Source organism: Marmota marmota, unplaced genomic scaffold (assembly GCF_001458135.2).
Source record: "Marmota marmota marmota unplaced genomic scaffold, marMar, whole genome shotgun sequence".
In the NCBI taxonomy this organism is placed as follows: Eukaryota; Metazoa; Chordata; class Mammalia; order Rodentia; family Sciuridae; genus Marmota; species Marmota marmota.
The window spans coordinates 1030618-1045707 of record NW_026000076.1 but is presented as its reverse complement, the minus strand read 5'-3'; the positions used below and the strand labels follow the sequence as shown (position 1 = coordinate 1045707).

Sequence of the window (15090 nt, the reverse complement as noted above, 5' to 3'; positions counted from 1 at the left end):
CGCTCGGGGGAGCCGGGCAGGCGGCGGCGGCCGGTCGGGCGCGCACTCTCAGATGGAGGGCGAGCACCGGGCATCTCAGGCGCGCTCCTCGGACCTCCCGTCCGGGGGCGGGGGCGCGGAGAGCCCTGGGGGCGGCGCCCCCTTCGCGGGCAGCAGCGGATCCTCCACCTTGCTGCAGGCCGACGTGCTCGATTTGGAGGAGGACGAGGACGACTTGGAGGTGTTCAGTAAGGTGAGGGCGCGGCGGCGGCGCGTCCCGGGAAAGTTCCAAAGCAACTCTGGGAGTTGCCACCGTTGATCCGGCGGCCACCTGGAACGCGCCTGGCCTCTCCCGGCAGAGCCTCGGAGCTGGAGGTGGGGGAGGTCTCCTTAAACCGCCAGACCACGGCTGCAGCGGTCCCGGCTCTCAGGGCTGCGCCCTGGCGGGGTTCCGAACCGTAGCCGCTCCCTCTTCTGCACTTTGACCTTCCACTGGGTAGGGCCTTGGCTTCACGGAGTCTGAACAAAGTTGTGATCCCCACCCACGCTTTTTTGATTTTTGTCTGCCAGGGACATCTCCTCCAGACAGTTGTCTGAACCCGGGAGGCGGGTAGCCTGAAACTGTCCCGGCTCCTGCCAGCTGCTTTTCGGGCGCGGCCAGCTCTGAACTCGGGGAGGGAGATCACCTGAGTTTAGGGAAATTATTTTTTATTTAGTGGTGTTGTTTTTGGATTTGAGAGTTGAGTGACACCCAAACTGAGTCTGGAATCCAGTGGGAGTAGGTGCGAGGATATCTCAACAGGAGAAAACGGTCGTGTGTCTAACAGGAAGCTCCTCAGCTGCGGTGCTAAGGGTATTTCAGAGACAACTACTGCCATCCAACCCACAGCCTGCAGCTTTCGTTTTCCCCTTCCTCTTCCCGCTGGAGGAAATTGTAGGGCTAAAGGCTTTTCCTAACTTGTAATTGGAGGAAAGTCTTGTGGGGGTTAGCGGTAGACTTTTGGTGCGTGTAGACTAGTACTTGATATTTCTTAAAGGTTTTGGGAAAGAAAAATAACTTTCTTTTAGAGTGATTGAAAGACATTCTGGTTTCTCAAGTTGCTAATAGAAGACTTGAGTTCAGATCAGAACAATGTACTAATGACTGAGAAGCAATAGATAATTGTTACCCTGAGATGTTAGTTAAAGCAACTAACCTACTTAACCATTGTCTTTATTCTGGAAGAGAGAACAGTAGCTAGAAAGTGAACCAGCCTAGTCTGGCTCCAAAGAGGAATATGAAAAACTCAGTTTTTTCTTGGTGTTAAATGGAATTGTAGGCCCAGTTGCATTCTAGATATTTGGACACAGTCACAGTTTTGTGCTCTGTTCTATTTAAATTGCAAAACAACGGAATTATGTTTAGTTGTAAAAGGTTAATATTGTCTTTTTATATTACTCACATACTTTATGTTCAAATCAATGACAGTTGGCCAGTTGGTTGATTTATTTTTAACCTTCCTTTTTTACATTGCTTTTTAAGTCTATGAATATTAGTCTATGCTTATACATTGTTTTACTTCCAATATTGGGAAGGGGAATGTTGGGATTGGCAACTGTGTATCAGAATCACCTGGAACTGTTTTAAAACTTGTCAGGTAGTATCTCTTTCCCCAGATTCTCAGGATTCCAGCCAGCTTTTCAGGACCAGTTTTATTGGAGCACTATTGTCAGATGTGGATCTAAGGTGAAACTGATGAAATTTAAGATGCAGAGCTGTTCATTTGCGAGGCCTGTGGGAATATAGGGAATGGCTGAAGTTGTAGATATTGGGTGGGAAGGAATTGACAGGTTGCAACCTGAAGCATTTTAAAGGAATCATTCCTGGTAAATTATCTGATGCACTCTCAGAAAATATATCCATGGCTCCAATTATTTTTTGAGATTTTTTTTTTGTCATTCTAAATAAAAATGTATTTTTCCTCATAATTTTTATTAGTAATTTTGTATTTTCTTATTAAGGTATCTTTCCAAGCTGAGTATGGTGGTGTATGTTTGTAATCTCAGGGACTTGGGAGGATGAGGAAAGGAGGATTGAAGTTGGAGGCAAGCCTCAGCAACTTAAGTGAGACTCTGTCTCTAAATAAATAAGTAAATAAATAAAGGATCAGTGTTAAAGTGCCCCTGGGTTTAATCCCCAGTACAAAAATAAATAAAATAAGGTATCCTTATAAATTGTGTAACCTTCAGTTCTCTGCACCTGGATCCACTGTTTATTAGGGTTGTATAATTGCATTTGCTGAGCACTTAGACAATGTTAAGAACCAACCACTTCTTATAGAAACTGGCCATATAGATAAAAGTAAAGATATAATATTGGTTAAAGTCTAAAAAGAATCCATATTTGGAAAAATTTGAAATTAGCCACTGTATTATATTTCATAAAGTTAAAAATTTTAAACACTAGTTATAATTAGACAAGCAAATTTAAGAAAGCTTCTGACATTTTTCTTACTCTTTAATCCTCTGTTAACCTATTCTCTGCAGAGTTGTCTAGCCATTGTCTAGCCTACCCTAGGATAGTATCTCCCAATTACTTATGAAGCAGACTATCATTGCCCTTTAATATCTTAAGACTGGCTGCAATCACATCTGTAGTCACCCTGTTCCCTTAGATTGTTTGTGAATATAGCTCAGTGGTAGAGCACTTGTCTAGCATGTGTGAGGCCCTGAGGTTGATGCCTAGCACAAGGGGTGGGGATGTTGAAAGGAATAGACTAGTAGGCTTAATTCCAATCCCCAACTAAGCCATAAAGTGAATTTAGTGTTTTAATAAATACATTGAAAAGAAAGAGGTCTCACTAGAGGCTAACGTTTTATAAGAATAATGTAAAATTTAAGATTATTCTGGTAAATCAGACTCTTTGAGCAAGGTTTTGAAAATAATTCATATTTTTACAGAAAAGGATACTTTTGAAAGAATAGTAGGTTATCATTATTGGGACATTCAGTTTTCCTTTTACTATAACATTTCTAGAAGTTTAAGGACAGGGTTCTCGCATCAGCCGAACTTTGAAGGTCTTATGGGGGAGGGAAGAAGGAAGCCAGAGAGGCTGAAGAATGGCCAGTTTTGCTTTTTAATAACAGCCTTCTAGCAAGACCTAACTCAGTGTCCCATGAAAACACTTAATCCCTTTTGAGGATAGTACCCCTAGTGTCTTAAGAACCTCCCACTTGGGCCAACTCTTAATGATTCACCACCTATCACTATTGGACATGTGAACCCTTGGAGGAAAAGCTTATATCTTATTTGACCGTAGATCCAAACCATACTAGTAGAGGGACCTAACTATGTTATTCAAAAATTCTATCAAGTACTTTGAAGAAGATATGAGAAACCTACAGATTAATTTTTCACATTTGATTTCTCAGTGTTTCATTTCTATGACATACCTGTATTGGTCATCACTCTGATAAACAGAATTTTTTCCAATGAGAGAATGTAAATGAGGTTTTAATCCAGGGTCTACTTATAGAGTTATGGGCAGAGTTGAGAACAAATAAGGGGTATTGAGGCACTTACAGTCTTGTAGTAACAAAAAGCCATTAGGACCCCTAGCTCTAAAGGGACAAAGAATGGAAATACTGTTGCTGGAACTCAACAGGATCTAGAGTGGTAGGGAAGAGGCCACTTCTCAGGAACCATATTTACAGAGAGATGTGGTGTTGAAGCCTTGAGGGAATAGGAAGCATGTTCTCTGCTCCTGCCCTCCTTCCTGCTATCTGTGCCCTGCACTGGTTGAGCTGCTAAAGATATATCTTCCTCAAGGATCAGACTCCTGGATGAGTGGAGGCCGATGGTTAAAACAAAGCATAACTAGTTTAGAACACTATAGCAAAGGGATGGCCACATGCTCTTCCGTAATGTGACCTCCTTCTATCAAGAGGTAGGATCTGTGCTTCTCTCCTTGAATCTGGGGTGGGGTGGAGCCTTTGGGCAGTGATGTTGTGCAGCTTCTAAGCCTAGATCCTAAAAGAAAACAGAGAATTCACTTTGTTCAGTAGGACACTGCTTTCTGAAGCTGCCACTTGAGAAATGCAACCTAAGCCCTCCGTGCTGTGAAGTTACCTTGAGATCATGTGTAAATGCTCTACCAGCAGCCCCATCCAAAGTCCTAGTCCCTGTCTGTCATTAACTTGAAATCTGGCAGATGTTCATGATTACAGCCCTCAGCATCCAGGTACCCTCAGCCATCAAATCTTCACAGTTGAGGCCTCACATGTGGTGAAGAAGAAACAAGCCATTTCTGCTGTGTGCTACCAGAATTCAGAAAACCAGGAATTGTAATAAAATATAAAACACCGAAGTTGTTTTCTACCACTATGTTTAGGGATGGTTTGCTACATAGCAGTAATAACTATAATAATAGCTAGTATTCTGTATAACATAGTCAGCCTTCTACATCTTTTTGTAATTTAGAATAGTGGGTTCAGGGGAAGACTGAAATTTAATTGGGATAAATGTTAACTTCTGAAGAAGAAATCTGTTACTCATTATAAATAAAAATATAACAAAGATATAAGCTTAGTGGTTAGGAGCAGAGATTCTGTAGCTATATTGCCAATATTTGAAATCCTGGCTCCACTGCTTGTTAGCTTTATTTTTTTAGGCAAATTATTTCATGCGAATGCCTCATATTTATCATTTGTAAAATGAGGATAAACAGTAAATATGAGGATTGAATGACTTACCAGATGTGTTCCCTTTTCCCTGAAATTTACATTTTGATTCTGGCTCAGTGGCTTTTACCATTTTGATGGTTTAAAATGGTTGGGGGAGAAACCAATAAAACAAAATAAGGCTGAGCTAGGACTATTTATATTATACTTCTTCTGGAAATTCCACTCACTGCCATCATAGTTCTCTTAGTATTAAGTACTCTTATATTTCTTTCTAAATGAAATAGAGAAAAGATAAAAAAAAAAATCCTCAGATTTTCTCTTTGAATTAGCATATGTAATCAATGATAAAAATTAAAACATAAGGAAAATTCAGAATAAGTTTGAGAAGACCCTTCATAGGGTCATGATCATATTATGTTTAAATATTCCTTGTGGTTTTTTAGTACATGAAAAATTAACATGTATAAATACATGATGTTGAATCTAAACAAACACTGTTGTTTTCAAGGTCACATGGTGTATTAATTGTACTGTAATCTAACCTGTCCATGGGACTTCTAAAGATCCATTCCATCCTCTGTTTTGAAAAGGGGAGTTGAGTGTCTGTCAGAAATAGCAAAGAAATAACTCATCTTGAGATGCCAATGCTTTGTTATTGATTCTTTGGAACATTGATGGAACCTGAGATGTTATCTGGGAGGATCTTGAATCCATTAGCAGTGCCTTTGATTGCCACAGAGAGAGTAACCATTTTGTCACACATTTCCTATCCATGAAGAAAAAGAAAGGATTTTTCTGGTTTTGGTACCATGGCCTTTGAAGAAAGTCTGGGGAAGAACCAAAGTGGTTTAGCTTAGAAAACACTTGTATTAATTCTTTTAACAACTCTTTATGAGGAGTCATTGTGATTGAGGTGGATTAAATGTTTGTAGTTTTTGAAAGGCAGAAGGGGAAAACTAAGACCACTGGGTTAAAATCTTTCTTTTTTCCCAGGGCTGGGGATGGAACCCATGGTCTTGTGCATGCTAGGCAGGAGCTGAGTTCACTCAGTCTACTGGGTAAAAAGTATAGGGAGAATTTTCAGATCAATTTAAAGAGAAGCTTTCTAACTGAAATTTCCAAAACGAAAAAGATTGCCTCATACAGTCATGAATTATGTCACTAAAAATGGCTAATACAAGCTGGATGACTAATTGTCCCAGAGGAGAAGATGATGTGACAGTTGACTGTCCTTTTCCATAATTAAGAAGTAGTTACAATGGAATTCTAGCTTACTAAATTTAACTGCAAGAGCAGTGGAAAATCTGAATTGGATGATCCTACTTATCCCTTCAACTTAATTCCCAAACTGAACTCTATTCCACCATTTCCCAATTCCTAATATTTCCCGTCCCAATCCTGTTGTCCTTTCCATTTAATTTTCTGTTAATGATGTCATAATTCCTTAGGTACCAAGGATAAAATGCTTAACGTTTACCTTTTATTCATCCTACTCACTGACTCTCCATGTCTGCCCATATATATGAAATGTTCCATCAGTTTTACCTTCTTGATGTCTCTGGAATTGGTGCCGTCTTTACAAATGTCTACAGCTGCAATCAGAGCACTTATATGGTTACTTCTGAGAACCATTAATATGGCCTCATGGTCTTCATTCTCCTCCTCATATCTTGCCTCTCTCTGGTGTATCCCATGTGCTTTCAGAGCTCTACTTAGATTGCTCTTCAAGGCTCTTGGTGCTCAGACCGCACCCTGGCTTTTCTTCCTTCTCCCTCACTACTCTCTTTCCCTCTTCTAGAGCCTCACTCATTGCAGAGTGTACCATGAATCCACTATGTTACTTAGGAGCTCCTTAGAATGCAGTCTCAGAACTCGCTCCAGACCCAGTAAATCAGAATCAGTGTCTGAGCAGGATTCCCTGGTGGGTGGTTTATTTTCATCTTACATTTTGCCCAGCATTGGTCCAGAAGTTCTGATCTAGTTTGATTTGCTTGCCACTGCATGAGCTTATTCTGTATTTGTTTACTTTTATAATTATTGCTGGCTCAACAAAATGAAATCCTTTCTGATTTTTTATGGCCCAGTGTAAAACTACCTTTTCCTTTAAAGCCTTCTTCTCTCCCCAGATAGAATTAATTTCTTTCCATTTTGTGCTTTCCAGAATGATGTTTGAATATCACAATGCTTAATACATTTTGCCTTTTAAATAGATGTTTATTTCTCTTCAGTAAAACCATGATTGTCTAGTTCCAATAGACTAAACTTCTTGAAGGTAGGAATGTGGGGACATTACATAATCATGGGATATTTAGATTGCATATTAATCACATACTTACATTAATGAATGACATGGCCTCTGGCTTTGTTTTTTTAGATTTTATAGATCCAATTATAATAGTAATTTGTTGATGATCTTTCAGAAAATTCAGTTTGTATTGTATTGGTCTTTCCTAGCAGGATACTCTACTGAATAGAATTAAATTCTTAATCAGTGGTGAGTGATATTATTGCTAGATTGGTGCACAGCTCTCTGGACAAGATCTCCTGCTTAGTTTGTATGAGAAGAAATAAATACAAAACATGTGAAACCCAGGGAAATCATTCAGGAATATCTTTTACTTAGAAAAATAAATTGCTTTAAGCTAATAGCACCTGACTCAGGATTTGGTTCCAAGCCACAGAAACCAACTCTGGCAGGAAAGGAGTGAATTGACATTAGGCAGCTCATAGACTAGATCAAAAGGTTGGAAATGCAGGTGCAGAAAGGGAACTACAGTGCTTTCCTGCAGAAACAATGGTGTTTTATTTGTTTTTTATGTTTATTAGGGGCCGTGGAGGAAATTATTATGAATATTTTGGGAAAATGAGGTCAAAACACTCCAGATTTAAATATAATGTACTCTACATATAGTATTTTATCCTATGAGCTTTAAAAGTGGAGTTTCATGTTTATATCTTTGAGGATCCAAGCACAACTCTTAATAGCCTTCTATAGTTTTATAAAAACCTAGTAAAAGAAACACATTTGGTAGTTAATGAAATTATGGTTCTCAAAATTAATTTAATTCATGTGCTTATTTATTTCCATTCCATACTTTCTAAAGAAGAAGTAAAACTTAAATATTCACAGTTAACCACCTCACGTATATATTAAGGTTTTCCTTATAAGTAAGTGAAGAATTATGTGATTAAAAAGTTTTATTTATTTTAAATGGAATGTTTGATTAACTCTGGAAGTGTATATATCAGTCATACTTCATGACAGTTACCTATAGTATTGGTAAAAAGGACAATGAAAATCACTAGCAAATATTGACATAAAATCATGAAAGTCCACTTAGATGGTGAAGCCAGTAGTGTTTAAAATTAAAACAAATAATTTTACTATTACTATTTTTACTTTGAGAAATATTTTATGTGGCATGTTTTCTCTTGGTTTCTTTTTGAAGATAACTTTGTGGAGGTATATTTTACATAGCATAAAATCCACCTGTTTGGGTGAATGAGTTTTTTTCAAGTAAGCTAATCAAGTTGTACAGCCATCCCTGTAACCCTGTTTTAAAACATTCTCATCTCAGTAATGAAATCCATCATTGCCCTCTATAATTAATCCCTGTTTTCCCACCCAACCATAGATACCCATTTGCTATTTTTCATCAATCTACTTAGATTTTCTTCCTCACGTTATTTCATATAAATAGAATTATTTAATATGCGGCCTTAATGTCTGCTTTCTTTCAGTTAGCATTACATTTTTGAGGTTCACTTTTGTGGTAATTTTTATCATAATTTTAAATTTTTTGGTATAAGAAGCAAGAGTTTTTCTTGTTGTTGTTTTTTAATATTGGGGATTGAACCCGGGGCCCTGAACATGCTAGGTAGTTGCTCTACCATTGAGCTGTGTCCCCATCCTCAAGAGTTCTTGTTCAAAAATGAAAAATAGCTTCATTAAAAATGAAATATGAAGAATAACAAAGTCTGTTTAGAATTAAGTTGAAAACCTTACTGTGTGTGACAAAAATACATGGTAAATTCTTGTCTTATGAATGTTGAAAATTGGAAGAAAAAAATTCCAAATTTGTTCTATTCTACTATTTCTGAGAAATCTTTTTAACCTGTTTGAACATTAAATATTACCTTCATCAGCTCTAAGTTATGCTGCAGTATAACACCTGAATATCTAGTGGCTTACCTACAATAAACATTTGCTTCTTAGTTGTATATCTTTTAGGGGACTCAGCTGTGATTCTGTTGTAGACTTTGAGTCTGTTCCCCTTAGTCATGTGCATTTCAGGAGGCAGACTAAGGAGTGGCTTCTAACTGGGACACCATTCCTGTGGCAGAGGGAAAAGAATGCATGTGCTGGTGGAAAGAGGCAGCAGCTCTCACATCTTCTGCCCAGATGTGTTCATTGTCTAGAGCAAGTCACTGACCAAACCTATTGGAGTAGGAGAATTACTGAAAATTGCCCAGCAATTAGCCAGCAGGTATAATCCTCTCAAAGGAAGAATAATCATGCTATCTCCAACAATGGTTTTGTGGCCAAGTTATAGGCAAATAGCTGGTTAGACCTTTCAGCATAAAGAAAACCAAATTTCTAATAGAGCGTTAAACATAAAAAAAGGAAATTTTCCATTAGTTAAGAGATTATCCAAGCGAAATTGAGATAAGCAGTATTGCATTAGTTATGATGAGTAACCTCTAATAGACTAATGCTAATAAATAGTCTGAATAAGACCATAGAGATGCTGAGCAAGCTCCAGCTGGACAAGAAATGTCTTCTTTTGGATTTTCAGGTACAACATTCATCATGGAGTTCTTCCCTCACTGTTTTTTTTTAAATTTTTTATTGTTGGTTGTTCAAAACATTACATAGTTCTTGACATATCATATTTCATACTTTGATTCAAGTGGGTTATGAACTCCCATTTTTACCCCATATACAGATTGCAGAATCACATCAGTTACACATCCATTGATTTACATATTGCCATACTAGTGTCTGCTGTGTTCTGCTGCCTTTCCTATCCTCTACTATCCCCCCTCCCCTCACTGTTTTAAAGACTTACAAGATAAAGACATGAATACTTGAAATTCTGACGGAGTAAATGTGACAATTAAGCTTTGTTGGTTATTCCCTCATTAAAGCCCATGTTGGAGTCTGGCATGTCCTTTTTTTGTCCTTGAGTATTTCAACCCTTTTCTGCCATGGGCTTGCTGGTCTTGGACTAGACTTCTCATCCCTCAGTATTTTACATAGCTGGCTGCTTCTCACCTTACCTCCTGAAAGCCTCCCTGAATGCAGCTACCAACAGCATTCTTCCTGCTCTTACTCCCTTATATATCAATGCTTAGTCTCTAGTCTTGTTTTTATCTGGAATTATCTAATTTATTGAGGTGTTGATTTGTTTCTTGTCTGTACCTCATTTGTGTTAGCTTTTCATCCCTGTGACTATAATACCTGACATGAACAATTTAGAAGAGGAAAAGTTCATTTTGGTTCACAGTTTCTGAGATGCCAGTTCATGATTGGCTGACTCTATCACTCTAGGCCTGAGATGAGGTGAAGCTTCATGGCAGAAGGGCATGGCAGAGGGAAGCTGCTTACCTCATGGTAGCCAGGAAGCAGAGAGAAAGCTGGAACCAGAGATCAAAATACATAATGCCTAAGACATGCCCTAGTGACCCATTTCCTCCAGCCGTGCCTCATCTGCCTGTTGTTTCCATGCAGTAATCCATTCAAATTTTTAACCCATCAAATAAATTAATCCACTGATGAAGTTATCTCTCTCATAATCTAATTATTTCACTTTCTTCATTAACACAGAAGCTTTGGGGGGATACCCATATCCAAACTCTGTAACATTCTTTTCAACCAACTCAAAGTATAAGCTTCACAAAAACAGGACCCCTGCCATACTTGACCATGGTTTTGTTCTCTGCCCAGGGCCTTTGACATAGCTGGCCTTTAGTGAACATTTGCTAAAGGAAATAAAATTACTATTTTAGGTGCTTTGTGCATGTGTTTAACTCAATGAAATTAAGAGATACGTGGTTTTGTAAAAATTATTAGAATTCCTAAGCCAGAAGCTTATTTAATTATAAAATATGGATATAAAATAATACTTGCTTTCATCAAGTTGTTCAGAGGATTAAATAAATTAATGGACATATTAACGGTTGCAAAGGCACAATTGCTGGTGCTTAGGAAACTGAGTATTCACTTACACGTTGAGTAAGATGAATGGTTTTGACTTAGGTAAACTCCCACTTTGATTTGTAATGAGATCTTCAGAGAATCACAAACATATACTTGTTTCTATCTTTACAGGGCTTGTATTTGTTTAATGCAAGACATTATGGTACTATATGGATGATCTTGATGGAGCTATATATTTCAGCTTCTTAGATACATGCAGAAAATATATATAAAAAAATCCTTTCAGGTAGTCAGAGAAGGCACCATTGGGATAAAATTTAGGAGGATTCTTACTTTTTATTGAAGTAATCAGAGCATGTTTTTCCATTTTTGAGAGTAATGCCAAAATTCTGGTAATTGCTTCTTAAATGTACGTGTGTAATTCCTTCTTAGGTGAGTTATTGCCTGTACTATCTGCTTGTCAATTTAGAATTACCCGGGGATAAGAGTATTTGGTGCATCTCTTTTAATCCCAAACTGGTTTTTCTAATATATGTGTGAAATGAGTAAGTACACATTAAGACTCTTCAGGAATGCCTAGTACATTTGTTACTGGAGATAGATATTGACACAGTTCAACCTTTTCCTGGGGAATGTCTATAAAAGCCACCTTTTGGTTGAAGGGACTACTTTTAGTTTAATGCAGGCCAGGATTGATTTTAGCCACACCTAGTAAGTGCACAGCTGGCTGGCTGCGCCCCTTAGGAACCCTTTCTGGACACACTCCTGGGTTGAGTCTGTTGTGTTATCTGTGTACAGCACAAGCCTTCAGCCTCCTTAGCAGTTCTGGTTAGAATATTTTTTCCTGGCTCATTCTGCTCCAGTCTGTGGTCTCTGGATCCACTGTTGGCTGATTCTACATTTCCTGTGTGTATCCAGTACTTTGGGCTTGCTTTAAGAAAGGTTCCATACACCCTCTTTCCTTGGTAGACTCAGCATTTATGGTTTGAAGGATCTTTGATTGGCAGCAATGTGACTATTGAGGCACACATGTGAGTGCATCAACGTGTTTGAATACACACTTAGTGAGGGACCTTAATATAACTTTCAGCCCTAACCCCCTAACCTTTTAGTTGTTCTTTGTCTTTCTTATATGTGCAGTAGTCTTTATTGAGGTGAATAAAAACATTGATTTCTGAATGTGTGTGTTTGTGTGCTCATGTGTGTCTAAGTGTTAAGAAAGAAAGAAACAAAGAAAGAAAAACCCTTAACAGAAATGCAAATGCTGAAAGTTTGAAATTTACCTTCTGCCAATTTGCCAGGCATTAAAAGGACTTTACTTTTGTTTCTAAGTTCCATGAGAAACCTGGGCAAAGAAAATTAATGCATACTTTCCCGTAATCAAGACCATATCGTTGCTGGTGTGTTGCTGCACACCTATGACTCTAGCTACTTGAGACTGAGGCAAGAGGATTGCAAGTTTGAGGGACAACTTAGGGAGACTCTGTCCCAAATAAAAAAGGGCTGAGGGGGTAATTCAGTGGTAGAGTATCCCTGGGATCAGTACCCAGTACTGCAAACAAGAAAAAATTATTATTAATGTTCTACTTAAACATACTTTTTAAAAACTTTTAAAATAATTCTTATGGAATATTCTGATGCATATAATAGTATATAAATATCTATATACATATTTTATTGTTATTTATAGAACATCTATAGTGTAAAGCAAGGGCAGCAGCCTGTGGACCAAATGTGGTTTTGTAAACAACATTTTAAACATTTTATAAGCATATAGCCACACCCATCCTTTTAAATTTTATTTTAGGTACCCGGGTCTTAATCTAGGGCCAATTTACTTGAGCAACATCCCTACCCCCTTTTCTAAAATCTTTTGAGACAGTCTCACAAAGTTGCTTAGGGTCTCACTAAGTTGCTGAGGCTGGCCTTGAACTTGAGATCCTCTTTTCTCAGCCTCCAGAGGCCCTGGGATTACAGGCTTGGGCCAACTCACCCAGCCCCACACCCATTCTTTTATGTATTGTCTCTGACCTGTCACACCACAGTGACCAAATTGAAAAATTTTAAGACAGACCATATGGCCCTGGAAGCCCCAAATATTTGCTGTTTATTTTGTTCCTTACAGATAATATTTGCAGACTCCTGGTAATAGAAGAATAAAATTGACATCCATGAACCAATCCCCAGCAGAAGAAATAGAAAATTCAAATATTTTAACATAACTGTACTACCTCCCCAAATGATTCTATTTAGTAACAACAAAAACAAAACAAAAAACCCCAAGTAGTCTGAAATCCATATTTGCCATTGATTTGTTATTGTATATATTTTGAAGCAGTATATTTTAAAGATTTGTGTTCTTTTGGACTTTGCATGTTTTAGGACTTTTAAAAACTCTACACTCCTGTGTGAAATCTTTTATGATTTACTATTCTTTTCTCCTAATACTTAGTTCATGAGATTACTCCGTGTCATTGCACAAGGTTGTAGTTAATTTTCATTGCTGTGTAGTACACATACCCTTGTATGCATATGCCACAATTTATATATCCATTCTTTTGTTTCTAGAACTTTTTTTCTAGTTTCCAACAGTGCTGCCTTGAATGTACTTGTACTTCCTCAGGTTTTGTGTTCTATATAGGTATATATTAATCATAGACATTTATTTACTTGCTTTAGATTAATATTTAATTTCATGAGAAACTGAAAAGAGTAAATTCACTGATGACTTCCGGGGATCAGTATCATATTTTGATATAAGTTTGATTTATTGGCAGTTAGAAGGTCAAATCCTGGTTTCTCCACTTAATAGCAGTTAGAATTTGAAAATGGAATTTAACCTATTTCCTCATCAGAAAACCAGGAGTCAAAGAGTTCTTGCCAAAAGTATTTCTAGCTAGTTAAGAAGGGAGAATAATGCTGAGTGTGGAAGTAAACACCTATAATTTAAGCTACTCAGGAGGCTGAGATAGGAGGATCTCAAATTTGAGGTGAGCTTTGGCAAGGCAATAAGACCCTCTCTCAAAATAAAAATTAAAAAAATAAAAAGGGCTGGAAATGTAGCTCAGGGCAGAGTGCCCTGGTTTCAATCGGTAGTATCAAGAGACAGGGGGATGAAGAATAAAGAAAAGGGAAAATATATTCCCTGGGATTGTGGTGAGGTTAACATAATTCATATAAAGCTTTTAAGCAGGCATTGTGCACATCACTTTCATTACCATTTTTGTGCTCATTTCAATCTTCCTTAATCCAAGGTGAAGTATGACCTTTCTAAGGAGTTGAAAGTGTGAAACTGAAACTCAGAAAAGTGACTTGGCCAAGTTCACACAACTGGTATATGATCTAAGCTTGGATTAAGGTTAACTCTTTTTTTTTTAATTAAAGATATTATTCCTTACTTTGTTTTCTGTTGCTATTGTAGGATACCAATTATACTGGCCAATTTATAAAGAGAAGAGATTTATTTTGATTCATGGTTCTGGAGGTTGGAAAATCCAACACTGAGTGACCATATCTGGTGAAGACCTTTTTGATGCTTTGACTCATAGTGGAGAGGGGCAGGACAAGAGGGCATATTCAAAGAAAGAAGAGGATACCAGGAGCTGACCTGCTTTACAACAATCTGCTATGGAGAGAAGTAACTTAGTCCTGAGATAATTACACAAAGACCTTTCATGTGGGCAGTTCCTTCATGACCTAATCACGTTTTAAAGGACCCACCACCACTCAATACTATTATATTGGCAATTAACTGTTAACATGACTTTTGGTGGGAACAAAGCATAGTCAAACCATAGCATGACCGTTTTTATTTTATTTAATTAATTTATTTTGTCAGAAGGAAAAATTATGTGCAAAATTTCTTTGGTCAGTGCGTGGCTCCCTAGTGCATGAAACCAAAGAAAGCACAAGTGTATTTGAGTTAGCACTGTTCAAAAGTTGAAGAAATAAGAACGAATGGATAAAGGAACTGTGGTATGTGCATGCAAGGGTGTCTCTGCTACATGGCAATGGAAATTATGTCAAACAAGATTAGAGTGTTGTATGCCCCTTTATAGAACATGACAGGCTGGCTTTTCCCCCAATCACATTTTCAGCAGTGTTCTGCAGAAGGCCTTTCTCATTTATTATTATTATTATAAGCAGGCAGATTGGAAGGATTTGTAAACCAAAACACAGCTGGTAGGTCTAAATTTAGGCCTATCAAGATGAGTGTCCCTCTTCGCAACATGGTTTCTCAAACTCCTTCCACTTTAAGTTGCTGTTTTACCAGATGTCTCTTGGTGTGC

General features: G+C 37.9%; 1 protein-coding gene across 2 annotated transcripts in view; it reads left to right on the top strand.

Annotated features, from left to right (window-relative positions):
- Positions 1–20: 20 nt before the first annotated feature.
- Snx7 (sorting nexin 7) overlaps positions 21–15090 on the top strand; it is a 77611-nt gene continuing 62541 nt past the window's right edge. The window contains exon 1 of one of the 2 annotated variants that reach the window (XM_015500851.2): positions 21–232. In XM_015500851.2, the coding sequence (XP_015356337.1) occupies positions 53–232 (180 nt within the window). In that variant the 5' untranslated portion in view covers positions 21–52. Of the gene's footprint in view, positions 233–333; positions 355–15090 lie in introns of those variants that run through there. The other variant, XM_048814398.1, reaches the window with a different exon arrangement.